Source organism: Fusarium poae, chromosome 4 (assembly GCF_019609905.1).
Source record: "Fusarium poae strain DAOMC 252244 chromosome 4, whole genome shotgun sequence".
NCBI classification, from domain to species: domain Eukaryota; kingdom Fungi; phylum Ascomycota; class Sordariomycetes; order Hypocreales; family Nectriaceae; genus Fusarium; species Fusarium poae.
The window spans coordinates 2,610,120-2,637,384 of NC_058402.1; the positions used below are offsets into that span (position 1 = coordinate 2,610,120).

The window sequence follows — 27,265 nt, forward strand, 5'->3', positions numbered from 1 at the left end:
CCATATCAAATCAATCAAAAGCTATAGACTGCTACACGAACAATCTTTTTACAGTTGAAAAGGTTCATTTGCTTTTTTGCGAAACGGGGGAGGTGGGAGGGAGCATCCTTAAACAGTTGTTTTGAAGATGGAGGGAAGGCACGGAACTACGGGTGAGCACCTTCCGCAGTTTCCGCGTTTCCGTCCTCCCGTCAATTTTGTATAACATCAAGCTTTATCTCCTTTCATGCCACAAGAACCGGTACCATTGACAAATGAACTCACTTCTCGTTTGATTAGCCCTGCGATGGGTTAGTCAACCGAAGGATCATATATTGCGCGAGGATCAAGCTCGCGGCACAGAAGAAAAAGGGAGATTGCCTGGCAGCTCAATCAAACAATTTACGTACGTACGAAGTATGTGTTTTCCATCGTCTCACGAAAAGCCCGTTGAGCTAAGGCACATGGTATGTGGGCTTGCAGTACAAGGTACTGCACCTGTCTGCATGAGGAAACTGGCAATGCTGTGAGACGCAAAATGAGCAAAGTGGCTGCGAATCACGACGTTTCATACTCCCGACACGCAGTTTGCTAGTCTTCGCCCGTGATGAGGCCACACCTGAGATGAACAGGGGCTTCACAGCCGACAGGCATGCTCGGAAGCGAGGGCGGATCAATGATTGTCATGCCCTGTCTACCTGTTCCTTCGGGTTCTTCAATGTTACCCTCTTCCCGTCGATAGTCTCCAAATCGCGAGTGGCTAGTGTGCTAATAGATCAGCTCAATATCAAATTCAACATGTGATCGATCATAAACACAGGCTGAGAGATTGCTTGAAAACAGAACTGGCTACATTGTTTTCTCAATCAGTTCTCTCAAAAGCTGTCTCCATGTCCCGATAACAGGGATGCAGAACTGGGCGTCCCTAGAGCTGATGCTGAAACAATGGTTGAGCTGAAGCCTTGCTAAGTACGATTGAAGGTGTCCTACCATATCTTCGGGCCCTATCATCGGCGAGGGCAACTGAGAAAGATCTAGCCACTGAAAAATCATCATGGGTATAGTTCAAAGATCTGCAATATTTTTCTTTGCCCTCTAGTCCAAGTTGAATCTCGTAACTTAATCTAACTTTGCTGGGGAAATCTTGCGACTGCCTGACGCACGATTGTTAACGGTGTTATCCAAGGGCTGTTAAAGATGTTGCTCGAGACCAACCAATTATATTGTTCGCCATGAGAATTTCCCACAGGTTCTAACTGGAAGTATTCAAACACCCGAGCAATGGCGTCTGGCTAAAAAAGGTAATTTCTGGTGGCTTCAATCGCTGTGCAGGGTTCTTGGTTCTTGGTTCTTGGAATCAAACAAGGGCATTGTCCTTGATTGACTTTGCTCAACAACTAACATTACACGTCGACAACGGGTTTGCCACTAAAGTTCGCTTCTCAACATCCAAAACATGAGAGCCTACACAGAACGAGGTCATACACTGCCTGATTGGTGCTTGCTGTTCACGAAAGATGGTATTGCCTTTCTTGAACGACATGACGAGACTCTGCCCTACTTGTCAGACATGTTACCAAACGAGACTCTGACAGACCCGTCACTCCTGTCAAACCAAGAAAGGATCTGTATGGGTAGGGAATCGGGGAAGCAGGTTCGCTTCCCGCTAATCCTGGTTGTTGAAGAACGCTAGAATCATGCCGCAAAAGGCTTTGAATCCTCAAAGTGACAAGGTGCTAGGGTACCCTGACGACATCAGCTTCACACCCTCTCTCTCCTTCAACCGGAGGCACGTCTGGTACCTTGCATTCGTCGTATCACATCCACACACCATGGCCGCCAACTTCATTTTGACACCCCCAGGAGCGGGCTGCGTGCCGAACACCCTTACCTGCGTTTGATCAGATCCGCCATGTTGGTTGGGTGCAATATCAGATGTGTGATTCACTGTTGTCTCTTGCACCTGCGAGATATATCTTGGAGTGGCCCAGCCCCCTTGCCTGGCTTGCACTGATATTATCCATAGCCCTCGTCTGATATCATTTATTGCCCTATGTCCCTTTTCGACCGTTCCTTGACACTTGAAAAGCAGGCCATGCTCGACGCTGCTGGCAACTTATGACGCCGGAGCGCCATGGCTACTAACAAGAATATCGACTTGGACGAGGAAAATGGAATCGCGTTAGTTGCAACAGCAACAACCTTGTTGGCCCTCAGTTGGATCTCAGTTGGGCTGCGTACCTACACGAGAGTTTGGCTAATGAAAGGCCAACAACTCGACGACTGGCTCATGCTTGTTGCCCAGGTACATGGATTTTAATCACATTGTACCACCAGAAAAAACTTACCAAGTAACAGATAATCTTCACAGTGTCTTGCTCTTTCATCCTGGAAGGTGTTGAGAAAGGAATAGGAAAACACAACGACGCTTTCCAGTCCGATGAGATCAAAGTACAGGCCCTTATGGTTAGTCACTTCTTCATATGGACCTTTAGGTCGAAGCTCACGTTGTATCAGTGGCAGGCCTTGGCAACTGCAACTTACATTCTAGATATGATGTTCATCAAACTCAGCATTGGTGTCTTCTTGCTTCGACTCAGTGTCAAGAAGGTTTACAACTGGATAATATGGATCAGTCTAGCCATCATTACCATCTGGAGCCTTGTACTCTGGTTTTGGAACCTGTTTCAATGCGACCCAGTAGAGATGCAGTGGGACTTCCGTATTCAAGACGGCACTTGCGTTTCCGCCGACCAAATCGTCTCAGCTGCCTATGCGATAAGTGTCATGACGGTTCTATCTGACTGGCTCTATGTACGTGAAGTTTCCCATTGTGTATTTGATCTTCGCTGATTTTACCCAACAGGCACTGCTACCCATCCCGATGCTGTGGTCTGTAAAGATGACAAAACAAGCCAAAGCAACTGTCATCGTCATTCTAGGATTAGGTATATTGTAAGTTGAGACTTCCCTTTTCGCATCAAACCTATGTCTAATGAACCATCAAGTGCAAGTGTCGCAACCCTGGTACGCCTGCGCTTTCTCGCTGATCTTACTGACACCGAGGACATACTATGTGAGTGACGCCTGAACGGATGTTTCGTTTCTAGCTGACATCTCTCAAGTTGCTGGCACCGATGCCATGGTTTGGACCCTGATAGAACCGGGTGTTGCCATCATTGCATCCAGTCTAGCTACCATACGACCACTTCTACGGACTATGAAAATTAGGGGTTTCGAATCTACCGACCATACTTACGGCACGGGACATTCGGGAGTTGGCAAGACCAATCCAAACCGCCACAATGCTGGAGTCATGGTCATGCCAGGCTTCGGTCCCAATGATGTCTCGTTGACCAACGTCCCTCCCCATAGACACGACCGACCCTATCCAGATGATACCTATATTTTGCCTCCTCGACGTCCAGCTGATGGTCCCCTCTCACCCGGACAAAGCAGTCTCGCTAAGAGCGAGATCTTGGTGTTACAGAGCAACATATCGCCCCCACAAACACCTCCCGAAACCCAGATGTATCCATCTCCTTCTGGATCTTTTGACCAGATCCACGATCTCGAGGCGCAGAGTCAAGATCTCGAGCGCAATGATATTAGGGGGAAAGGAGATGATAGATCCGTAATACGATACCCTCGCTAATAAAGGGACGCCAGACACATATCAAACTGCCTTATCCTTGTTACATTTTACGTTTATACAGATGATTTCTTTTTGGGCAGGGGAAGCACAGCAGTGAAAGGCGTTGGACGGAGGACTGGTGTGTTGGGTAAACGAATCTCAAGATAATAGCATTGTCCGACTTTACAAGAGCTACAGGGCAAGGCGCATGGTGTATTTCTTGAACACAATTGGGCGTTTGGATAGGAGGTAGCTTATAATGTATTCATGATGATTCGTTACTTTCCAATAACTGCTCAGCCTTATTTTCAAAATCTGTGGCGCCTGTCGACTCATCTGAGTGACGACCTGTTTCCAATACTTTTCGGCTCACAAGCTTTTGACTTGCGAGAACTGATATCTAAGATGCAACTAAGGAACCCGTGCACTTTTACGAACATGAAGTTTCAAGGGTAGGACACTTGTTGAACGGGTTATGCAGGGTATCTTTATTTATTCAGGTTGGATGCCTCCTCCTTTAGCCACTTCTCTCAAACATATATGTCTGTATACCCAAGTAGGATTCTTATCATACGAGTTTCCTGACATGGCTATTCGTGACTACATATACACAGTCACGAAACAGTCACGAAACAATCACTATACTATATTCTAAGGTCCTCGGATGAGACCTCCCATTCCTCCTCCTCATCCCACTTAGGCGCAAGGACGAATCGACCCATGATTTTGCCCATGCCAATACTCTCTCCCCCAACAACACCTGGCCGGGGCTTTTCATCGTTTTCCTCAACGATAACGGCTGTCGTCAAGAAGTTCATGCCAACAGCCGGGCTCAGCTCCATTGTGCTGCCACCCCAGTCCATCTCTACACGGCCTGATTTACGTACTTTGAGCTGACCCACCATGCCGCCTGAAGACAGTAGACTGGACATAAAGCCAGCCTTCTGTTCTGGATCTTCAAAGCCAGGAATGTTGAAGCCAGTGTTGTTCGAGTCGTTGGTGAGATCGACGGGAGCAGCGTCGGGTGCAGCTGGCGTTGATTCGAGAACATTATCTTCGCCCTCGGTAGGTTCGGGCTTGATCTTGTTGGGCTTGGGTTGGGCGACCTGTTTTAGGGGAGGTAGAACAGGAGGGAATTGGAATAAGTACATGCGGCCGTCCTTGTTGCTGAGACCTTGGGTTTTCGCCTCCTCTCCCTCTGCGCTATCGGAAATTTCGACTGCGCCCAATTCATTAGCAAGAATCTCCAGATCTGATCGGATCATGGTTTCTTCCGATTCTTGTGCTGGTTTCTTGGGCTGTGGCACTGGTGTTGTGGAAGAGTCTTTGCTCTCCGTATCAATATCCACTTTGCTTTCGAGGTCCACGTCCATGGAGTCGTCCTGCTCTTTCTTGATAACAGTAGGCTTTGAGTCGGTGTCCCAAATACCTCCGTCCTCTCTATTCTCGCCAATTGGCTGGAGCTCGCCTACGTCACCATCCACCCAAAGGCTCTCCTCCACTTCCCTAGACTGTTGAGGAGGAGCGGCTTGGGCATTTTCAGCTGCTTCCAGTTCTGCTGTGGTGGCCACAATGATGCCCTCATCCTTATGCTCTCGTCGATATATACCCATAGGCAATACACTGACAGCCCTTGAGTTAAGCGCCTCCATCATGGCCTCGTCCTCGCTGTCGAGATCCTCGTCGGGGGTATGAATATGGAGTTTATCCGCATTAATTCGAGCCTCGCGATTCCGTGTTGCTTGAGCAAAGCCAGTTTTCGAGTCTGATTTGAAACCTCGTCCACCACCAGCACCACCACCTCCTCCAAATCCGCCTCCGCCTCCGCCACCTCCTCGACCACCAAATCCTGTAGCTGTTAGAAACTTGCGAGTAAGACTGGACATCACACGTTGGTCTTACCTCCTGGGCCGGAAGAGAAAGGACCACTGGCTCCTGAAATTACTCGACCGAAACCACCTCTACCCATGGCATCGCCACGGCTCCTCTTGCTTCTGAACCGTGAACGACCACGAGCTTTACGTTCATCTGCCGCTCTCTCGCTGGCTTTTTGTTCTTCTTGACGGGCTAAAGTATCTCTTTCTGCCTCATCTCGACGAACATTCTTGGGTCGGAAGCGACCAGCCGCGGGTGCTCTTGTTGCCCGGGCGGTAGTACCGCCTCTAGTTGATGTGGAGGTTGTGCTCTGAGGAGCTGGAGTAGCACTGCCTGAATTTGCTTGTGTAGTGGAAGGGCCAGCGCTGCCATCGTCGGTCGCTCGTGAACCTGCGGCACCAGCGCCTCTTCGAGTACCCCGGGCCGATGCCCTTCCTCTGTTCATATTATCCTTGGCTTTGGCGATTACGTTGAAATTGATCAGGTGGTCCTGGAATCGTTGTCGTTGTCGTGTTTCTAGAGCGTTACAAAAATTTAGTCTGAGACGGGAAGCCATAAGTTAGATAGTGGGGGGCGGGAAGGTGGGGGACTAGAAATTCTGCCGTGTCTCTTCTCACCACCTTTTAGCTCGATGCTACCTACTAATGTACCGATCAAGATTAGCGTACATCTTTGAAGCTTATTCGTTGTTGTCAGGCCGTGTATTACATGGAAAGATGATGTATTGGATAATCGAGAACTAAAGGAGGAATCTGCAACGGCATAATTGCAAACTAGGTGCACGATTTACTGTACATACGATGATGTGCGGCTAATTCTGAATTCATGATTCATCAACAAGGTTGAAAGTAGAGCACCTTGAATATATCACGATCAAAGCGCGTTCTATATCATGAAACCGCCTTCATGTAGCATTGCCCCGGAACAAGTATTGCAATTCTCAACTATACCTAAGTAATGGTTCTTATCTATCCTTCAGAACCTGGGGTTGGAAGAAATCCACTACTACGTTCTAACATTTGCCCAGTCAGTGAGTAATGCCTAGGCACTAGCGTTACACTGAAGTAGTTCCTAATGCGGAAATATGGCCAAGTTCCATTGGTTAGAGACTCAAATACGACACGAAGACAACCAAAAGTTCATGCTGTTTCAGTAAGCACTGAGTTACTCAAACAGATACTGCCCTCTTCTGACTATAAGATAATTCTAACACTACTTCATCTGTTATATAATTTTCTATACTGGAACAGAGATGACCCTTATCCCAAAATCAGAAATTTCTTCTGTAAAGATCATCGTATTAAGAACAATATGACCATTGGCTATTGTTTTAAGAGGGCCAGTGCAAAGAACCATGGGTCAAGTAGTATCCTAAGTGCAAATGGTTAGAATGACTTTGCCCTGATGCCCCAATGGTCATGGCAAAAAAGGGTCACTAATGTGTGATGTTTGACCCTAAATATTATAGGATGGCTCTGTTTTGTAGCACCTGGATCGTCGAAATATATGTGACCTAATTGGACCAACTCCGCGTTATTTGAAGTATTCAAGCTTTGGCAACAAATAGCTTCGATCTTGAAGTGCACTATCGACAGCGCAGCCACCTCAGTTTGATCTGTGACAGTACCGCCGATGCAATAAGATTAACGGATATGCACGCTGCCAGAAGGTTATACGAAAATTTTAAATATTCGGTCTCATATATCCAGCCACAGATGATCAATAACGCAACGGAACTGAATGTTGTCTGTCTGTAGTCGCCGCAGTTTCAATAATGCTGAATTAGAAAACGCCAACCATACATACACCTTGGCTTCTGGTATCTATGTAAGATCTCATCGAAGGCACATCAATGCTTTGTCTCCAAACTCTGAAGCAACGCTGCCCTCTTGAACAAGCATTGACCCGATCCATTCTCGTCCTGCTTCTACTGTTTTTGCCCCGAATTTGACAACCACGCAACCTCTAACGTTGGCTGCAGACCAGAGAACACCGCCTTCCTTCTCATTGTTCAATCTTTGCATTCGCCAACGCTCAAGATCCGAAATATTTGTATTGTCCTGTGCCATTGCTTCTGGCGACCGAAAATCTCGTGCACCAATGCGGGGAAGGGCAGCAAACTCGGTTTGGAAGAACTCTCCCAATAATTTTGTCTTGCCCCCCCGCAGGATGAGGGTTCCTGTTATGGCCATATGTTGCATCATTTCTGGAAGCGTTCGGCCAACGGAATTGCTTGCTTCCCTGGATAAGACGATAGAGTCTCGGACAAGGAGTCTGTCGGTGGAAGTCATCTCAGGGTCTTGCAACCATATTTCGTTACGTCCTGACCATTTCCTGAAGCTCCAGTTCTCACCTCGGGCGACACGTCCTTGCGTGACCCAGTCCAAAAGACAGAGAGACGCTTGCTGTCGAAGCTTGAATATTTGCTTCTGGGCGTATACGCTATCTTCAAATGGCTGAACGGGGTCTGGTAGAAGGCACATTGAAGCGTTGTTGTCTATAGTGACCTCCAAGTTTTGACTTGTAATGACGTCTGCTGTAGGCGACTTGAAGATTTTTGTGTGACCTTGGGTAGCAATGCTAAGTTTCGCCTCCGGTTTGACGTGGATTGTCAGATTTATACCGTCTCCAGCAACAAGGCCGCCTCCATAAGATAGCAGAAACACCAGCGTACTTGGCTGGCTGGACGAAGGAGCTGGCGATATCAGTTTGAGAGGATACTGGTAGGTCATGGCCTCAAGGCCACTTTCACCTGCGGGGAGCAGACCAACGACGATGCGGCCATCGCCAGGAGAAGAGGACGAGGGAGGAAATGGCGATTCCATTTTGATAGCATATTGCGATGATGCAAATGAAGAGAAAGGTCAGACAGGGATGAATTGATGAGCGTCTAATCGAGTCAAGACGGTGTCAAAGCCAAACAGCGTCTCCATCTTGACGCAGCATCATTAACAAATAAATGCCTTGGTTTCTATTGAGGCACGAGTCAAAGGGCCTCTGCTATTAGATAAGAGATAAGACGTAGTTGGTCAAAATCGTGGCTGTTGGCCCACATTTGTGCTTGGATTGTGGGGGTGACACTATGAGCTTCCATGGGTGTGGTTCGGGAGATTCTGGGGGTAGATGAAGGGGAAAGAGGTACTGAAGTGCACTCCTGGAAGGTGCGGTTCAGGACCAAAGCTGCTACCACCCGATATTCAGCCGTAGGTATGCAGAGGAAACTAACACCACCCACCCACTTTCCAGAATAGCTTGCGGCGTCATCTCAACCTATTTGCACTCTACTCTACCTACTTGCCTACTCCACGCGACATTCGACGCGCCAAGTGGTCAAAGACTCCATTGTTGCCCTCGCATCGAGGGTTGTTTAGATTGAAACTTGATAATTTCAATTCCCTATAGCGCGACCACCTTTGAAAGAAACCATGGACAGTAATTCAAGCCCAGCACCCGACCCCGATGCCACAACGCGTCGCCGATCGGGACGCGTCGTGAGAGCGCCCTCTAAGTTTACACCCGAACCTGCATCCCAGCCAACACACCCAAAGCGCAAGCGAGACGATCAGGACGATGAAGACGACGATGGCGAAGAAGAAGTCGCTGCTGAAAATGAAGCGTCCGATTCAGATGAAGAGATGACCGACGAGCCTGACAATGACAGCGACGAAGATCATCCCGCACCGCGCTCTAGAAAGAAGGCGTCGCAAACAAGTCGCGCAAAGAAACCCTCTGCCAAAAAACCGAAGATCAATGGTTCCAAACCCTTGCGACCTGCGCGAGTCACTCATGCCGCCAAAAGCCTCCCAAGCAGACCTAAAAAGAGTGTTCGGATCGAAGACGCGGCTGTAAAAGGAACTGGCCTATATTGTATGCAAAACCCCTTTCGACCTACGCGCTTTTCTATATACTGACGCGACTCAGCTGATCTTTTCGGCTCGGGCGATTCCAGTAAAGCAGTGGCTGAAGAATGGCTGAACAAATACAATGACGATGGAGTGGCAGCCTTTACTGATCTAGTAAATTGTATTTTGCAATGTGCTGGCTGTGGACAACTCATCACAGACGATGATGTTCGAGATGCTGAGAACATCGCTGGCCGACTGGCAGATTTGCAAAGCGTGTACCAAGAGGTAGTGTTCAGCCATGCTTTTGTAACAAGAACTCAGGCTGAGAGGATTATAGCAAGAAATCACCGACTACCCCCTCATTTCCAGAACAAAACAGTCGCGATCCTTCCGAGACGTACTCATCAGCTTCTTCGAAAACCTCATCGTCAACATGCACCAAAATAACCTCATGTATAGGGACGAGTTCCTGATTGAAAACCTTCACGCATGGCTTGCCAGCATGTCATCATCAAGCCTCCGACCTTTCCGCCATACAGCCACCACCATATCTTTGGCAGTTCAGTCTGCCCTTGTCATGGTCGCTAACGACCTCGATTTCAGGCTTGGACGTGCAGGAAAAGCTCGAAACTCAAAAGTCAAGATGAATGCTGCAATACAGCGTGATGCGGAAAAGAACGCTAGCAATCGCAAAGTTTGCTCCGAAATGATTCAATCCTTTTTCGACACTGTCTTTGTCCACCGCTACCGAGATGTTGATCCTAGAATCAGAACAGAATGCGTGGAGGCTCTCGGCAACTGGATTATTTCCCTGCCAGCCCTTTTTCTTGATCCTGGCTACCTGCGCTACCTAGGCTGGATGCTATCAGATACTCATGCTCCCACACGTCATGAGGTTCTTAGGCACCTTGCTAGAGTCTTCAGAAGAGACGCAGACACATTGGGGCATTTTATCGACAGATTTCGCCCCCGTCTAGTGGAGATGGCCTGCAAAGATGCTGACGTCTCTGTGCGTGTAGCCGCGATTGCTGTTATTGACGTCCTTCGTGACCAAGACATGCTTGAGGGCGAAGAGGTTGATGCCATTGGAAAACTTATCTTCGACAATGAGCTTAGAATTCGAAAGGCAGTTGTTGGATTCTTTGTAGCATGCACCAAAGACGCTATCAACGAAAAGGTGAAATCTCTAGGTGACTCCGACATTATGGAAGAGATTCCTAAAGGGAAGAAGGCCTCTCTTGATGCTCCTCGCGCCGAATGGGTTGACCTGAAGTGCTTGGCTGAGACACTCGCCATTTACGACAGCCAAATTGAGGAGGAGCAAAGTAACCAGGTTCTAGGGCTGGATGCGGCCGTAGACCTCTTGGAAGCAGCTGTTCCAGAGACCAGGATCTCGTTGGCGTCTCAGGTTCTATTTGAAAAGGTTGATGAAATCAAGCAATGGACACTGCTCGCTGGATATCTACTATTTGATCACACAACGAGTTCAAAAGCAAGATCCAAGGGTAACAACCCAGAACTTGCATTTAAGAAGGCTGTTGCTCCTTCGCCTGCAGAGGAAGCCATACTACTGGATGTATTGAGTTCGGCAGTCAAGTCAAGCTTAACTCATTCAGGAGAACATGATAGGTCAAGAAAGAAGCATCAAGCATCCAAAGACGCTGAAGATGTGAGCATCAGCCCCGAGGACACTGCGACTGAGTTGGTTACTGTTATCCCCCATCTTCTAAGCAAATTCGGAGCCGAGCCGGACACTGCCGCAATCGTTCTGCGCCTAGCACACTTTCCCGACATTGACGTTTTCAAGCAATTGCGGCAAAACACAAATAAATACGAGAAACTACTTGACGAGATTGTTACCCAATTCAACAGACATGACGATAAGAGAGTCCTGTCCGAAGCGGCTGCGGCATTGCTGCATTCGCGTCGCTACGATGAATTGGAGGAAGTTACAGACAGCAAGATCTCAAATCTATGGGAGTCAACCGTGACTGCTTTGCACAACTTTGACAAGACTTACGAGCTTTCATCTAGAGGGAATTTAGAAGAATCGCCTCTCAAGGAACTATCCACTGTCCTATTAAAGATAAGCAAATTGGCAAGTCTGTCCAACTGTGTGGACATTCTTGAGGCTGAGGGAGATTCTACAGAGTCAACAACAACGCTCGTAATTCAAATACTCGCCAACATTGTGCATCGCGGCAAGTATGAACCTCTGGACGATCAGGATGTCGATGACCTGGAGGATGAGGTGGTCTCTTACGCTATCAAGTCTTGTCAGTTCTACTTTATGTGGAAGGCTTTGGCATACAACACATTTCTTTCATCAGGTCTCAATATCGCAGACGCGGAACTCGACCGCCTGTCTGTGCTTCGTCAAACTTTCCGCAGACACCTCATCGAAACGCTTTCCTCTCGCGCCGCCATCGACCAGCTGCGACTATTTGCTACAGGCAGCTTGTGCGATCTTCATCTAACCTTTGCCACCCTACGGCCGACCATTGAAAGGGCTCGTCCTGCTTCAAGTTCTGGGTCGCCTCCCACGGAAGGTGAAAAATACAAGGCATTGATCCAGGAGATCGAGTCAGGTCTCATCCCTGAGCTGATCGCTATTTTTGATGGAGCTGAGAAGCTATACGCCAAGAAGATCAAGAAAGACAAGTTATTGAACGAACCTGCCGAGGATGAAGATCCCATAGCCGATGACGACGAGGAGGAGGAGGATGACGAAGATGAGAGCCTGTCTGAGGAAGAGCGTCTCGCTGCTGAACTCAAGGCTGAAAAGGCACTCTGCGAACTCACTGCCAAATACGTTCTTGTTATTACCGCACGACTTGTAGACAACAAGGGCACACATGCAGGCAAGCTGCGACGACGTTTGCTTCGCAACCAGAACAAACTTGGTCACAACTTCAAAGAGGTTGTCACCTATCTCGATGAGGAGAAGCTGGCTGAGCGAACAAGGAAGAAGGCAGCCAGCGCGCACCCCACAACATCCAAGTCTCAAAAACCCCAACTTAGCGAAGCGCTTGTGATCGAGGACGATGATATTTTTGATAGCACGCCACCCCCCGAGGAGGGTTCACGAGAGGATCTCCGCCAGAAGGGCCTCTTGGAGGATGACCCAATTGAGGACGATGACGAAAATGAAGACGAAGAAGCGGAACGACCAGCTCATGAATCAGATAATGAAGTTATAGGGGATTAGAACGCAGCATGGTTGGCCTCTCGTATATGGTGGGCGCATAGCTATTTGGGTGCATGGCGAGAATGGCATCTGTTTTCTCCATTTGCCTCGCAGGCTGGCGGTTTTAGTTATTTTCACTCTTTTCTATTTCTGTTTATGTCGTCTCTTGTCGCTTTGGGCTACATGCCGGAGTCTGGGTATGCGGCGGTGGACTTTAGTTTTGGGCGTGAAAAGACTGCATGTGTATACATAAGTAGCCTTACTATCAGAAATGTTTGCGCCTCAGTTTCGCTCTTCGCGACATGGTCTAGTAACTCGTTCAAATCATCAACGCCTCCAAAGCCCAAAACTCCGAATTCACTTTTCCCTTAGGTTGAGTACTGTTCTCTACCTTTTGGACCCGACAAAAACCTTTTTGTATGTCTATCCTCGCGCAATCATGGTGCCAAAGAGGCCAAAGATTCTCTGCCACCGTTTCCCGTTTCCTGCACTGGCCTTGGACGGATCTGATTCGGTAACCTTGATGCCATATTGTTGTATGCAACATGCAAAAGATCGGTTCGTCAATTGCGTCTTTGACTCGTTGCCCCCAGTCTTTTGTTCGTTCTCGTCATCGCTATCAACTGGAGGTTTTCCCTTTCTTACTGCTTCCTGGGCGGCCGTCTTCTTTTCTTCAAGGTTTCCCCAAAGAGTGAACATTTGGTCGCGAAGCGTAGACAGTAGCTCCTTGTCTTGTCTCAAATTTGACGCATCGAGACCAGTAAGACACTGAGCAGCTTGGTTATCCACAAGTACCCATAGCCTTTGCTTCTTCTGCTCGTGATTCTCAACTGCGTCCTCGAGTTCCAAGAAAAAGCGCCACTCCCAATTTCGTACTCGAGTGAAAGTATCTAACGTCATCTGGCCTGACTGCTCATTATCTTCGGAATCGTCATCGGACACGGAGTCTTCGCCATCATCAGAGAGGATGTCGTATTCCGACTCCTTCTTTGGATATGCAAAATCTGCAAGGTTTGATGGAGAGAAGTCGACAACTCGAACAATGGCCCGGTAGTTCAAGTTTACAAACGGCAGGGGAAACTTTACGTTTTTCCCTTTAATAGTCGTTTCATGATGCACAATGCTGGTTATTTCCGAAACTCGACTAGGCGCCTTCCCTTGGTTTTCACATTTCACTAAAATCCATTAGTATCGGCAGACGGTGTGCATCGCAGGAAGAATACCTCGTGTGTTCAGGTCCGCGATCTGAGCTGTATCCTCTTCTGCTTGGCCATCGTCTTGGTCTTGCCTGCCGGCTTCCTTTTTGCGTTTGGCTTTCCGCCTCGCTCTTGAATTCTCCTTCTTTGACTCCTTGGTCGTTTCCATGCTCTTCTTACGTTTTTCTCCTGCTTTGCTGGCCTCTCTTATGTCCTTGAGCTGCTCCTTTCTGAGGCGTTCGTATTCCCTCTTTCTCTCCAATGCCGCCTTTGCATGAGGGTTAACATGCTCGGGATCAACTTTCAAGTCCACCTCCTGCAAGCCAACCTTGGAACTGAAAGCATTACGATCCTCCCTCAGGAAACCTTCCAAATTGTTGCCATTGCGGCCTGTCTTGATCTGCAAATTCCTTGCGTGGACCCATGACCCGAATCCTAAGTTCTGGTCACGAATGACGCCAGCATGAGGTTCCCAGCATGTGATTTGCATAGATCTCTTGCCGTAAGGCCCTGGCCAATCAGTCGTTTTGGCGGCTGTTGTAAACTTGTCGGTATAGCCCCACGGGTCGCCATCTCGCCCAAGCGAAGGGCCATCTGCACTGATGGAATAGTTGAAAAACAACAGATTTTCTGTGTAGTCGGAAACCCACAAAGTTACTTTATCGCCTGAATCATAAGGTGGTCGCACAATCTGGGCTACCATGTCACAGAATTGTCCTTCTCTAACATCTTTAAGTAGGCTGAATTTCTCCTTGACATTTGCAGAAGCAGCGATCATAACCTCAAACTCTTCTTGAGCTGGAACCCGATCTAGGTTAATAGTGTGATACATCCGAGAAACAAAAGCATTCGCTTGGCCGTTTGGGGGGATATCCTTGTGGTGGTTGGCAGGATACAGTGCACATGAAGCGTCGCCGGGAGGTTTAGGAATCTTGGAAGCTTCGTACACCGAAATGCTAGTGTTGAAGTTAGTCAACAAAGACCAATCTGACCCTCTTTGTTGAACCTTGGTAATAGTTAGTACGGAATCCGCTACACAGGTGGTTGACGCTTACCTTGACTGTCTGGGCCAGCACAACATCACCGCGACCTACCTTTGGAAATTGTCCTTTTTGACGAAAAATGCTGAAAGTGATTGAGTCGTCATCTTGGATTGAAGAATCGTAAAGTGTGATTTCGCATTTCCAATCTGGGCGTGTTAGTCGACTGACTTAGTAGCTGTAAGCGAGATCTCCTTCTCACCCGTCCCTCTCGTAAGAACTGGGACTCTAAATTCCACAACGACGCCGACCACGGTGACAAACGAATGGGGTCGAAATTTGCCATCCAATATGTCACGAATTGGCGTGCAATTCGGAAGTGTTGATGAAGACATTGGAACTGGTATGAACGCAAGGAAATAAAGTTTGAATGAGATTAATGACTAATTGATGAGTCAAGTGGTGGATTAACGTGACCGCGTTAAGTGACAACACTAGGACGTAATGTCGTGCAAGTGAAAGTGAGGGTCTGTGAGACGCGGTCGACAATGATGGAACTGAATGTCTGGTGATAGACGCGCCTAGCTGCCTGTCCCCACCTCCTCGATCGCGATAACACGTGACAAGGCATGTGACCCGACATTTCAAAAGGAGCATGAGGTGGAGTTGCATCTAGGTAGGTACACCTACCTAGATACCTGTATAACGGCTATGGCAGATTCTTTTTTTTAGGTTTACATAGGTAGTCTGATAGTTCAAAGATCCTGTTTCTACATAGGTACTGCGAATTAAAGAGACCGGGGGGAGGAAAGACTAAAATTTATGTCACACTGTTCCTCGAGTGATGGTTGTTCAATATTTCAGCGACAAGTGATCTTTCAGACCCTTCGTCGGTTGCTTTGTTTACATGTTCTGCAAGTGGATAGAAAACAAAACAGTTCTTCTCTTTTCTAGACAAATTCTAGATTGCCTTTACCCACATCATCTGCATCATACCCTCTTTTTTCGCCTGTAGAGTAGAGCTGATTTGATTACCTCGCGTACAAACTAAAGCTCAGGTCCATATTGCTGCCTGAGGCTGACATCACCGCTGGGCTGGCCCTTAGGTTAGTACTTTGTCAGAGACAGTAGCAGTTTCTGTTTGGGTTTAGCAAACAGTCACTAACGCCTGGGGGGCCACCTAAAGACTCGCCCACTGACTGGGTCAATCATTTCAACACTCTCCTAGTCCCCGGCCGACCACCGAGACTTCTCTTCCCCATCCATCTATCTCCATCAACAACAAATCTTTCTCCTTTTCCCTCCCCCAAACCTTTTCTTCTCATCCTAGATTTTCTACCCTCCGCCACTTTCCAGAGCCAGTAATCCCTCTTGGACGCTGAGCTTCTCTGTTGCGAACTGTTTGTGCTTCTTTCACCCCGCACAATAATTTGCTGCTGTTCACCTACCAACGCCCCCTCGGCTCTGATTAAAACCAGTCATCATGGCTGAGCGATACATCCCAGAGCATCGCCGCACCCAGTTCAAGGCGAAGAACACCTTCAAGCCTGAGGAGCTCCGTCGCCGTCGCGAGGAGCAGCAAGTCGAGATCCGAAAGGCCAAGCGTGAGGAGAACTTGGCCAAGCGACGAGGTATCGGTACCGGTGAGAACCGACCTGGTGCTTCCCTTGGTGCTGCCCCTGATAGTGACGATGAGTCCGCTCCTACTGAATCTCAGGTATGTATCATCAACCCCTGGCTGTTGAGCTGCCGGCTATGCATGCTGTTTGCGCAAATACTGTCGCCATCGCTTCGCCCCGTCCCTCCCGCTTGGCTTGTGATGTGGGGGGAAATGCGCACCTCATAACCCCACATTCAGGTTGGTGGATTTGAGCAATGTCAGTCATCGTTGCAATGATATTTGCTCTACTCGATGCCCCCTGCATGACGAGTGGCTTGTAAACAGCATAGCTTAGCTAAATTTTTCTTATGACCACATGCTAACTCCCGTTTCAGTTGAACGAAGACCTTCCCCAGATGGTGCAAGGCGTCTTCTCAGACCAGATCGATTCGCAGATTCAGGCCACTACAAAGTTCCGAAAGCTCCTATCCAAGGAGCGTAACCCCCCGATCGAGGAGGTCATCAAGACCGGTGTCGTTAGCCGCTTTGTCGAGTTCCTGCGATCCCCTCACACCCTTGTCCAGTTCGAGGCTGCTTGGGCCCTGACCAACATTGCCTCCGGCTCTGCCACCCAAACCCAGGTCGTCATTGAGGCCGGCGCTGTCCCTATTTTCGTCGAGCTTCTTGCCAGCCCTGAGCCCGATGTTAGAGAACAAGCCGTTTGGGCTCTTGGCAACATTGCTGGTGACAGCCCTCACTGCCGTGACTATGTCCTCAGCTGTGGGGCTCTCAAGCCCCTCCTTAACCTTCTCGGCGACAGCCGCAAGCTTAGCATGCTCCGTAACGCTACATGGACTCTGAGTAACTTCTGCCGTGGCAAGACTCCTCAGCCTGATTGGACTACTGTAAGTCAATATGAAATGATTAGACTGAATCTATACTGACAATTCAACAGATTGCCCCCGCTCTCCCGGTCCTGTCTAAGCTTGTCTACTCTCTTGACGACGAGGTTCTGATTGACGCTTGCTGGGCTATCTCCTACCTTTCTGATGGTTCCAACGATAAGATCCAGGCAGTGATCGAGGCTGGCATCCCTCGCCGACTGGTGGAGCTTCTCATGCACGCTTCCACGTCAGTTCAGACCCCTGCTCTGCGATCCGTTGGTAACATTGTCACTGGCGACGATGTCCAGACTCAGGTCATCATCAACTGTGGCGCCCTGCCCTGCCTTCTATCTTTGCTCAGCTCCACTAAAGACGGCATTCGCAAGGAGGCTTGCTGGACCATCTCCAACATCACCGCCGGCAACTCTTCTCAGATCCAGGCTGTGATCGATGCCAACATCGTTCCCCCTCTGATCCACCTCCTGCAGAACGGTGACCTCAAGACTCGCAAGGAAGCCTGCTGGGCCATTAGCAATGCCACTTCCGGTGGTCTGCAAAAGCCTGAGCAAATTCGTTACCTGGTTGCACAAGGCTGCATCAAGCCTCTTTGCGACTTGCTCGGTTGCCCCGATAATAAGATCATCCAGGTTGCCCTGGATGGCCTTGAGAACATCCTCAAGATCGGCGACCTTGACAAGCAGGCTGCTGGCGAGTCTGGAGACTCCATCAACCGATACGCTCTCTTCATTGAGGAGTGTGGTGGCATGGAGAAGATCCACGACTGCCAGAACAACGCCAACGAGGAGATCTACATGAAGGCTTACAACATCATTGAGAAGTACTTCTCGGATGATGAGGAGAATGCCGATGATGGTATGGCTCAGCAACCCGCCGGCCCCAACGGTACATTTGGCTTTGGCACCAACGGCGCTGCTCCTTCAGGAGGATTCGACTTTGCCAAGGGCAACGACGCTATGGACATGTAAAGAGCTTCTTGATCGAGGATCGGAATTTCGGCAGCCAATTCAAAATGCGGAGCAATCCCAAAAATCCCCCCCCCCCCCAAAGACATAGCACCATCACGACACCCCCTCCCCCAGAGCAGTTTTTACCCGACTGTCGTTTACCCCCCATCCCCATGATATCACACCCATACCGCGTCTTTTTAATGTATCTGGAAGGTTATAAGAGGGAAATCATACTCCCTCAAGATACAGGCCCTATGGTAGCTTGAAAGCTCCAGCCTGAGTGAAGAAGTGAGGCGAGAGCGGAGTCAGTGGAGGCATCTAGCTTCTCGGTCACAGATGCAGAAGCTACAAGCTGACGAGCTTACGTGTGTACGCAGGAAACATCATGATGGTTGGTGTTCACGCACATGGGACTCGCGCAGGACTATCGCCAAAGCTCAAGGCAGCGTCAATTGAGGACGTGGTGCCTTGTGAAGCCTATGCTAGTGCATCAGGACTTCTGAGATGGTGAAGCTCGAAATTACGGAATTTACTGCCAAGTGGTGGTGAATCTGGTTCAAAAATAGCCAGGAACCGTAGTCAAGTTGTCAAAAAAAAAAATAACAGGAGTGTTTGCCCCTCATTCATGATGAATGTACTTGACATGTTGTGACTCGCTTGATCTAGTAAGCTGCATCTCTGAGATGATGGGACTTGACTGTTGACTCGTAAAACATGAAGTATTATCGACTGGAATACTGTAAATATGGCCTAATACCATCCAGAATACGACTCAGCAGAATAGGTAGCTACCGTGAAAGTCTGATTGATGATGAATGGCGGAGTTTTAGGCCGTGTGCAATCATCTATTGACACAGTACTTAATTTGGAGTGATACTATGTCCCTACAGTGTGTTCATTGATTGTGTGCCAAGTGCTTATTTTTTCCCACTCATTTGTCCCGTTTCACGTTATTTGCTATGCTACATAGTTAAAAGGGTATGATTCTTGTAAATTCATTAAAATCATAACAATCATAAAACTATAATCTTGGGTTCTGAATGGATCTGTTGAAATTGTACGACCCATTCAACTGGAAATGGCTGTCCAAAACAAGGTTGCCTTGATACCTATTACCTCCCTCCTATCAAGGTAGGTAGGTACCTACCTACCTACCTTAGTACCTATCTCATCTTGTCCACTTACTTTGTAGAAGGAACTCCACCAATTTTAGCCACTACTTAGGTACTTATCATCTGGGCCTCGACAATATTCACCCTACAACATCACGGCCAATAAGCAACGACCCTTCATAATGGTCAAAAAGGGCAAAGGAAAGGCCAGTGGGGGGATAGATCTTTCGGATCATATGCCATCTGGCTCATCCAAGGATCAAACGAAGGGCAAGAAAGGCCAAAAAGGTGGCACTTCTACTCCTGAAGCGGCACCCGATTCAGGCCCTCCAAAGCCCACGGTGAAGCAACTTATCGGTGGTTCTTCATGGACGGGAAAGCTACCGGTCAATCTACTAAGCGAGTACTGCCAGAAGCAACGATGGGAGAGGCCCGACTATGATACCAGAAAGACGCCCGAGGGTTTCTCAGTATGGGTTACCATGAGCGCCAAGGATCCAAAGACGCAGCAAATTATCAAACTCGATCCCTTCAAGATTCCAGCAACACATAAACATTTGATTACCCGACCCACAGCTATAGAAGCCAAACATGCAGCAGCTACCTATGCTCTTTTCAGAGTCTGTAGCATGCAGAACAAGCACACCGTTCTTCCACCGGAACACAAATCGCTGTGGAAAGACTTCCAAACTCTCAAGGTCCAAGATGTCAAGGACGGGAAATCTTTCATGTATGAGGCAGATCCTTTCAAGGCGTTGCAAGAGCGACAAGAGGCCAAGGCTGTTGCAGATAAGAAGAGAAAGGAAATTGAGGCTGCCAAAGCCAAAGCAGCTGCAATGCCTGGCGCGGCCGGACTGGTTCTTATGAGTAATGCGGGTAAAGGAGCATCGAACATTATGAAAGGTTGGAGCACGGCACCCAAGGTTGAAATGGGCAAGAAGACAAGGGCTCAGTTGGAGACTCTGTTGCGAACCGGCGTCAAATGGAATCCGAATGATGTCCACATGTCAAAATCACAGAAAGAAGCCATCGTTTCTGAATTCAGTAAGCTCAGCTTTCGCAAGAGCCATGTGGAAGAGGCAGTGGAGTACTGCAAGGACCGGGAAGAGACGCTCGAGTGGCTTCTCATCCACGTTCCTGAAGACGACCTTCCTCGTTGGGCTTTGCCTGAGAGTTATGCAGCCGGAGTCTCAGTCGGTGCCACTAATCTAAGAAGAGAAGGCATCATCAAGCGACTTTCTCAGGCAGGCTATTCTCTTGAATTGGCCACCAGGGTATTGGACGAACAAGGCATGGACGAGGATAAGGCTGCCGAGACATTGCAGAATTTGCTTTTCCCAACCGAGTCTAAGAACTCTGACGACACCGACTTCTTGGATCTTGGAACGCCCGAAGAGCAATGGGGGGAAGAAGTTGGAAGTCTTGAAGCCATGTATGGGGATGGGTTTGAGCGGGAAGGTGATAATGTCATTCGCATCAAACTGGATTCCGTCAAAAACGGACAGCAGCTTGTCGACACATCGTTGCAAATCCGTCGTCCGGCTACCTACCCCGCGAACTTGATCCTTTCGATTGTGGCCAACATTCCCTCTTATATCAAGCTGGGCATCGTTCGAAAAGCGCTTGAGTATATCGAGGAGTCTTTACGTGATGAACCTATGAAGATTTACCTGGCTATGGACTGGGTCCAACAGAATATAAACAACATCATCGAAGATCCCGGGAAACTTGTTGACATTTCAGCAGTTTCCTCAGCTGCTGCTGAATACAAACCCGTCGCAGCCATCACACAGAAGAAACGACCAGCTCGTGCACCCAAGCTGATTAAATGGGCAAAGGATGAGAAGAACCGGGAGCAGTGGCTTCGACGGCAAGGATCAACCTCTTTGAAAGATATGATCAGCAAGCGTCAAAATCTGCCTGCGTGGCAGATGCGCGAAGCCATTATTGGTACTGTCCGAAGCAATCATGTCACCATTATCAGTGGAGAAACAGGTTCGGGCAAATCTACACAATCTATGCAGTTCATTCTGGATGACCTGTATGCGCAAGGACTAGGCGGTTGCGCGAACATGATTGTTACACAACCGCGCCGAATCTCGGCACTTGGACTGGCGGATCGTGTAGCGGAAGAAAGATGCTCACGAGTCGGCGAAGAAGTTGGATACGCAATTCGTGGCGAGTCCAAGAGATCCAAGGACACCAGGATAACGTTTGTCACGACTGGTGTTCTTCTCAGGCGGTTGCAAACTTCAGGAGGTCGAGTTGAAGACGTCGTGGCGTCTCTGGCAGACGTCAGTCACGTTGTCATCGACGAGGTACACGAGCGAAGTTTGGACACTGACTTCTTACTCAACCTCATTCGGGAAGTCATGAAATTAAAGAAAGATATGCTCAAGCTCATTCTCATGTCTGCCACCCTTGATGCGGCGACCTTCAAGAACTACTTTGCCTCGGAAGGGCTCAGCGTAGGCACTGTCGATATCGAGGGTCGAACATTCCCAGTAGATGAGTACTATCTAGACGATGTGATCCGTATGACTGCATACGGCGTTGAGACTTCCGATACCGAGTACATCAGTGGCGATGCTCTGGGAAAGGTAATTCAGAAGCTTGGGCATCGTATTAACTACAATTTGCTGGTTGAGACTGTCAAAGCTATTGATTTCGAGCTTTCCTACGAGAAGAAGTCTGGGGGTATTCTCATCTTCCTCCCTGGAGTTGGTGAAATCAACCAGGCCTGTCGTGCATTAAAGGCGATCAGTTCTCTACATGTCTTGCCACTCCACGCATCGCTCGAAACGCGCGAACAGAAGCGTGTGTTCTCAAGCCCTCCCCCCGGAAAACGAAAGATCGTGGTTGCAACCAATGTTGCAGAAACATCCATTACCATTGATGATATCGTCGCGGTAATCGACAGCGGAAAGGTTAAGGAAACTAGCTTTGATGTCCAGAACAACATGCGGAAACTCGAAGAGACCTGGGCATCGCGAGCTGCCTGCAAACAACGACGTGGTCGGGCCGGTCGAGTTCAAGAGGGCAGATGCTACAAGCTCTTTACACAAAAGCTTGAGGAACAAATGCCTGAGCGACCGGAACCTGAAATCCGGCGTGTGCCCCTGGAGCAACTTTGCCTGTCGGTTCGCGCTATGGGAATGGAGGATGTTGCTGGCTTCCTTCGTCGGTCCCCTACACCTCCTGATGCGACAGCTATCGACGGGGCTATGAAGCTCCTACGACGCATGGGGGCACTCGATGGCGATGAGCTCACTGCTATGGGTCAGCAATTAGCTATGCTACCTGCTGACCTGAGATGCGGTAAACTGATGGTATTCGGTGCGATCTTCGGCTGTCTGGGTGATTGCGTGACTATCGCTGCGATACTGAGCACGCGAAGTCCCTTTCTGTCCCCGCAGGAAAGGAGAGATGAAGCAAAAGAGGCTCGCATGAACTTTTACAGTGGTGATGGTGATCTCTTGACCGATCTTCAGGCTTTCCAGGAATGGGATTCCATGATGCAAGACCGCTTGCCTCAGTGTCAAGTGCGATCGTGGTGCGAGGAGAAGTTTCTCAATTTCCAGACCTTGTCTGATATCTCCAACACGCGTGCGCAGTACTACGCGGCACTCGCGGAAATTGGCATCGTTGCCCCTTCTGAAGCGTCAAGTGAAGCTCACGCTCGTGAAACTAGTTCTGACGGATCTCAGCTCTTGCGGGCCTTGATTGCAGCGGCGTTCACGCCGCAAATTGCTCGCATTCAGTATCCCGACAAGAAGTTCGCTAGTTCTATGTCCGGTGCTGTTGAGCTGGATCCCGAGGCAAAGTCAATAAAGTTCTTTAACCAGGAGAACGGACGAGTTTTTGTTCACCCAAGCAGCACGCTCTTCGGAAGCCAGGGCTTTTCGGGTAATGCTGCATACATGGCATACTTCAGTCTTATTTCTACCAGCGAGATTTTTATCCGTGATCTGACACGTAAGTACAACCCCCTGAGCCTACTCTACATAAGAAAACTAACATATAATGTAAAAGCCTTCAATGCCTATACGCTCCTCCTCTTTTCAGGCCCGATTGAACTTGACACGTTGGGCAGAGGTCTTCTTGTGGACGGGTGGTTGAGACTAAGAGGGTGGGCACGCATCGGTGTCTTGCTGGCAAGATTGAGAAGTATGGTGGATGATCTGATTGCAAAGAAAGTTGAGAATCCTGAGATGAGCGTCAAGGACGACGAGGTCGTCACACTGGTGAAGAAGATGATCGAACTTGATGGTCTAGACGCATAGATGAATTTTTTTGAATTATTGGTATTTAGGATGCACATAGAATACGCCTGGTTCATCCAACACCTAATCGGGATGAAAAGTGTTCTTACGTATAGCCATTGCGTCCGGGATTCTCTATCTGATGAGGTCTCGAAATTTGACATTCTCTGGGGAAAAAAACCCTGTTATATTGCAATATCCATCTTGATAGACCTGCTGCATTCAAGGCAGAAGCCAAGTGAGAAGAGACTCGGATCTTCTGCGAGACAAAAAGAATATGTTATAGAATTTTCTATGTAATTTGTATCCAGCAAACCTACATTCATTCGTACGTTGAATTATTCAACTTGAGTCGTTCAAACCAACGCTCCAAAAACACCGTGCTCCAACCCATGATGCTAGCTTATAATTTCGCCAATCTGATACCCCTTCGTCGTCAGACGTTTTAGAACTCTTTGTTGCCTAGTGGCATCCTGGCGCTGTCCTCGGTCTTGAACCTCGTAAGATCCGCCGTCATTAACTTTCTCAGGTTGCCCATGTCCTGAAGATATCGGTGCATCTCTTCCTGCAACTCGTCCTCGTCGCCGTATGCTGTACTCTCTGAGTCGTATTCGTCTTCGTCCTCGCCGTACTCGGAGATATTCTCCCTGTCGTGCTCGTCGAGCTCGACCTCTGTCTTGACGGGAACAATGGGAATGGGATTCTTGAGACTCTCTATGGCAAGCTTCAAGTGCAGCTTCAGAGCCTCGTTCTCTGTCTGGAGCTTCTTGATCTTGCTCTCGGCCACCATGCTGCGCTCCTCCATCATACGCTGCATGGAGTTGACGTGAGTTTGGTACTCCTCCAGTTTCTCCTCGGCCTCCTTGGCGTTCTTCTCACGCTGTCTTGAATCGGAAACGGAAAGTTGCAAGATACGAATTTCTTCCGCCATGGCAGCAATCTGCGCATCTCGTTCGGCTGTGGAAATGTGGTCCTGGTTGACCACAGCTCTGGTTCGGATTCTCTTGGCCTGATCGGCGTATCGCAACGTCGACAGAGTCTCATCGTAGTCTGAAGGAGCAATGCATGCAATCATGGCCGTCTTGCTGTTTCCGCCGAGCGAGTCTTTGAGAAGCCACGTGAGGATGGAGTCGCGATACGGGACGACGTCTCTTCGCTTCCCAGCCCTGGATGATTTGGGGTCCGCCAGGGCAGCAATGACACGTCCAAGGGTAGTCAAGGACTTGTTGATGTTACTTCCTTCACGCAATCGTGCACCGGTTGCTTCGGTGGCCTTCGCCCTCTCACTACCAGCCAGATCCACCAATCGAATACGAGAGCTTCGCTCTGTTGTCTCATCAGTTTCCATGTCGTGGTGGATCTGCTTCAGCATGATAGTGAAGACAGCGTGACTTCGACTACTGGTATCGTTCATCTTTGTGCTTGCTACCGTACGAGACGTATCGCCTAGCTTCATGTAGCGCAGAATCTCGTTGATGTTTCGTACGGGCACCTCAGTAAGATCCTTGACGTATGGACCTTCGGTGGGAGATTCGCGAATCTTCAGATAGTTGGGCGCCTTTTGTGTTGTCTGAGGCGGTACCAGCAGGTCACGGACGTGCTCGTTGTATACTTCAAAGTAAGAGACGCGGACGTTGTAAGCGACGTTGGAGTTCTCGCTGTGAGCAGCGTCAATGCGCTCGAATAGATCCTCACAGGTTCGAGGAATGAGTCCAGGCTGATCGGGAGTTCCCATCATGGTGTAACTTTTGCCAGAGCCTGTCTGACCATACGCAAAGATACATGTGTGGTAACCCTCAAAGTTGTGGTCCAAAAAGTCCTCGCCTAGGCTGTTGTAAACGTCCTCCTGTGTGGCATAGTGCTCATCATTAGTGTCGTGACTCCAGAAGGAGTTGTCAAAAGTGAATTTCTTTTCCTCAATGACCTTTCGGGTCTTGAGTTTTGCAGCTTCTGCGTCTGGTTCATCAGGTGAAGAGAGGGTAGTGAGCTGAGTTATGGGATCCATTTCAATCAGACATTTTGCCTGACGTTCAAGCTCTAAAGGGAACTTTGGTTAGTTTCCAGAGAATCCATTGAAAAACTTTGTATTTCTCACCTCTCTTGAGAAACGCTCTCACTCGGACCACCACTTTCACATTCCCTCCACCGTCCATCTTGGCGGGCATCGACAAGGCGGCATCTCGAGATCGTAGTGAGGGAGTCGAGGCTGAAGAATGGATTCTGCCCTCACAAAAAGAGCTCGAAGAAGAGGCCGCAGAAGGCATCAATCTCGAATCCAAAGCCATATTCGTTAGCGTTTGACTGATGTCGTTGATGCTGCCGTGAAGTCGGTGTCGAAGAACAATCCACATTTTAACCGCTTTATGGATTTTTGTTTACCAGCGTCATTCGCGTTGCTAGGGGCAGTTGCAGGGGGCCCTTGTCTTGTTCTTTCCAGTTTTGATTTGACAAGGACAAGAAGGAGCTTGGGCCAACCAGTCCATCGAAATGCGGAAGCGTTAGGCTGTTTAGAGCTTAGTCTTTGTAGAAAAGGATGAAAGAAAAATATTGCCTAAAAGTACGTGGGCCTTGTCAAGCTATTCTGTTCTCTTCACACGCGGGGACTTGACGCGAACTCCAGCCACTTTAATAAGATTTACTAGGTATAGTTGCAGCTACTACTACTACAATTACCTTGGGTTAGTTGAGTATCTACTATAGTACCCAAACGCGCAACGACCTGTGGCACTCATTTCTTCTTTCCATTTCTTCTTTTATCTTCATCAACACACTCGCGTATTTTAATCCGAACCCTTTCTTCGTGCAAACTCGGGTCGCGCTCATCTGATCCATTTTTCGAGAATTTTTTCTGTCATTATTTCTCATTCAATTCCTCCTCATTTTTCCAGTCTTTCGCATCATGGCGCGCACGAAGGAAGATGTCGCGTCCAAAGGCGACTCATCTCCAAAGATTCCCAAGTCTTCAGCTGGCGTGACCAAGAACACCGCTGAACCTCCTGTCAAGCGCGGCCGCGGAAGACCTCCTAAGGGCTCTGCACCCATGCCTAAGAAGGTTTACGTCCCTACTGGTCGTCCTCGTGGACGTCCTCCAGGTGGTGGCAAGAAGAAGGCTGCCCCAACACCCAAGAAGGTCGCGGCCGTGAACGATGATGGTACTCCCAAGAGAGGACGCGGACGACCTCGCCGAGCTGCTGTTGCCGAAGATGAAAATGAAAAGTCCGCTGCTACAACGCCCAAGCAACCCAAGAAGCGCGGCAGGAAGCCCAAGAGTGCTAGCCCAGCTGATGCTTCGGCCGACGAGGATAAGGGCGATGATGCTGGTAAGTCGGGGTCTCAATCTAACCAAGGCGACAATTTACTGAACATTCAGCAGCCGACGACGTCAGTGACAAAGAAGCTTCCGTCGCCGATTCGCCTGATAGGGACGAGGTAAATTTTATTGCCATGAACCTTGAGTGAGGGCACACCGTTTACTAACTGAGCGTAGGAGGATGACGACGAAGAGTAAACAAGAACGAAGGTACTAAAGTCGACGACTGCGTGGCAACAACACCAGCAACGGGATGGATTGTATTCTAATACTGAGGCAAAAGGGTCTGGATCTGGTTTGGTATAAGGTGCCTGGCAACACAAGGAATAGGGATCTGGCTGGCTGGTCGGTTTCGTGAAATTATTACTTTTGGGATTTTTTATCAAGGGAGTTGTTGTAACAATATCAAAGCTAGGCACTGATATATGCATAG

At 48.8% G+C, this 27,265-nt stretch overlaps 9 protein-coding genes across 9 annotated transcripts; 5 read left to right on the top strand and 4 right to left on the bottom strand.

Annotated features, from left to right (window-relative positions):
• Nucleotides 1-2,239: 2,239 nt before the first annotated feature.
• FPOAC1_010908 (uncharacterized protein) lies at nucleotides 2,240-3,634 on the top strand (the record flags this gene model as incomplete). The annotated part of the gene is made up of 6 exons (XM_044855295.1): nucleotides 2,240-2,284; nucleotides 2,338-2,445; nucleotides 2,497-2,793; nucleotides 2,846-2,934; nucleotides 2,988-3,055; nucleotides 3,105-3,634. 6 exons carry the CDS (start codon nucleotides 2,240-2,242, stop codon nucleotides 3,632-3,634), a joined length of 1,137 nt encoding a protein of 378 aa, XP_044702608.1.
• A 623-nt stretch (nucleotides 3,635-4,257) lies between these two features.
• Nucleotides 4,258-6,044, bottom strand: FPOAC1_010909 (uncharacterized protein; the record flags this gene model as incomplete). The annotated part of the gene is made up of 2 exons (XM_044855296.1): nucleotides 4,258-5,462; nucleotides 5,516-6,044. 2 exons carry the CDS (start codon nucleotides 6,042-6,044, stop codon nucleotides 4,258-4,260), a joined length of 1,734 nt encoding a protein of 577 aa, XP_044702609.1.
• A 1,279-nt stretch (nucleotides 6,045-7,323) lies between these two features.
• On the bottom strand, nucleotides 7,324-8,313 carry FPOAC1_010910 (uncharacterized protein; the record flags this gene model as incomplete). The annotated part of the gene is made up of 1 exon (XM_044855297.1): nucleotides 7,324-8,313. One exon carries the CDS (start codon nucleotides 8,311-8,313, stop codon nucleotides 7,324-7,326), a length of 990 nt encoding a protein of 329 aa, XP_044702610.1.
• A 600-nt stretch (nucleotides 8,314-8,913) lies between these two features.
• FPOAC1_010911 (uncharacterized protein) lies at nucleotides 8,914-12,541 on the top strand (the record flags this gene model as incomplete). Its single annotated transcript, XM_044855298.1, has 3 exons — nucleotides 8,914-9,355; nucleotides 9,410-9,618; nucleotides 9,671-12,541. The coding sequence occupies 3 exons, from the start codon at nucleotides 8,914-8,916 to the stop codon at nucleotides 12,539-12,541; spliced, it is 3,522 nt and encodes a 1,173-aa protein (XP_044702611.1).
• A 402-nt stretch (nucleotides 12,542-12,943) lies between these two features.
• FPOAC1_010912 (uncharacterized protein) lies at nucleotides 12,944-15,091 on the bottom strand (the record flags this gene model as incomplete). Its single annotated transcript, XM_044855299.1, has 4 exons — nucleotides 12,944-13,695; nucleotides 13,744-14,722; nucleotides 14,772-14,905; nucleotides 14,959-15,091. The coding sequence occupies 4 exons, from the start codon at nucleotides 15,089-15,091 to the stop codon at nucleotides 12,944-12,946; spliced, it is 1,998 nt and encodes a 665-aa protein (XP_044702612.1).
• A 1,088-nt stretch (nucleotides 15,092-16,179) lies between these two features.
• FPOAC1_010913 (uncharacterized protein) lies at nucleotides 16,180-18,166 on the top strand (the record flags this gene model as incomplete). Its single annotated transcript, XM_044855300.1, has 3 exons — nucleotides 16,180-16,413; nucleotides 16,692-17,201; nucleotides 17,252-18,166. The coding sequence occupies 3 exons, from the start codon at nucleotides 16,180-16,182 to the stop codon at nucleotides 18,164-18,166; spliced, it is 1,659 nt and encodes a 552-aa protein (XP_044702613.1).
• A 1,276-nt stretch (nucleotides 18,167-19,442) lies between these two features.
• On the top strand, nucleotides 19,443-23,543 carry FPOAC1_010914 (uncharacterized protein; the record flags this gene model as incomplete). The annotated part of the gene is made up of 2 exons (XM_044855301.1): nucleotides 19,443-23,235; nucleotides 23,293-23,543. The coding sequence occupies 2 exons, from the start codon at nucleotides 19,443-19,445 to the stop codon at nucleotides 23,541-23,543; spliced, it is 4,044 nt and encodes a 1,347-aa protein (XP_044702614.1).
• Nucleotides 23,544-23,967: 424 nt separating this feature from the next.
• On the bottom strand, nucleotides 23,968-25,873 carry FPOAC1_010915 (uncharacterized protein; the record flags this gene model as incomplete). The annotated part of the gene is made up of 2 exons (XM_044855302.1): nucleotides 23,968-25,559; nucleotides 25,618-25,873. 2 exons carry the CDS (start codon nucleotides 25,871-25,873, stop codon nucleotides 23,968-23,970), a joined length of 1,848 nt encoding a protein of 615 aa, XP_044702615.1.
• A 548-nt stretch (nucleotides 25,874-26,421) lies between these two features.
• FPOAC1_010916 (uncharacterized protein) lies at nucleotides 26,422-27,030 on the top strand (the record flags this gene model as incomplete). Its single annotated transcript, XM_044855303.1, has 3 exons — nucleotides 26,422-26,842; nucleotides 26,896-26,951; nucleotides 27,010-27,030. 3 exons carry the CDS (start codon nucleotides 26,422-26,424, stop codon nucleotides 27,028-27,030), a joined length of 498 nt encoding a protein of 165 aa, XP_044702616.1.
• Nucleotides 27,031-27,265: the final 235 nt, after the last annotated feature.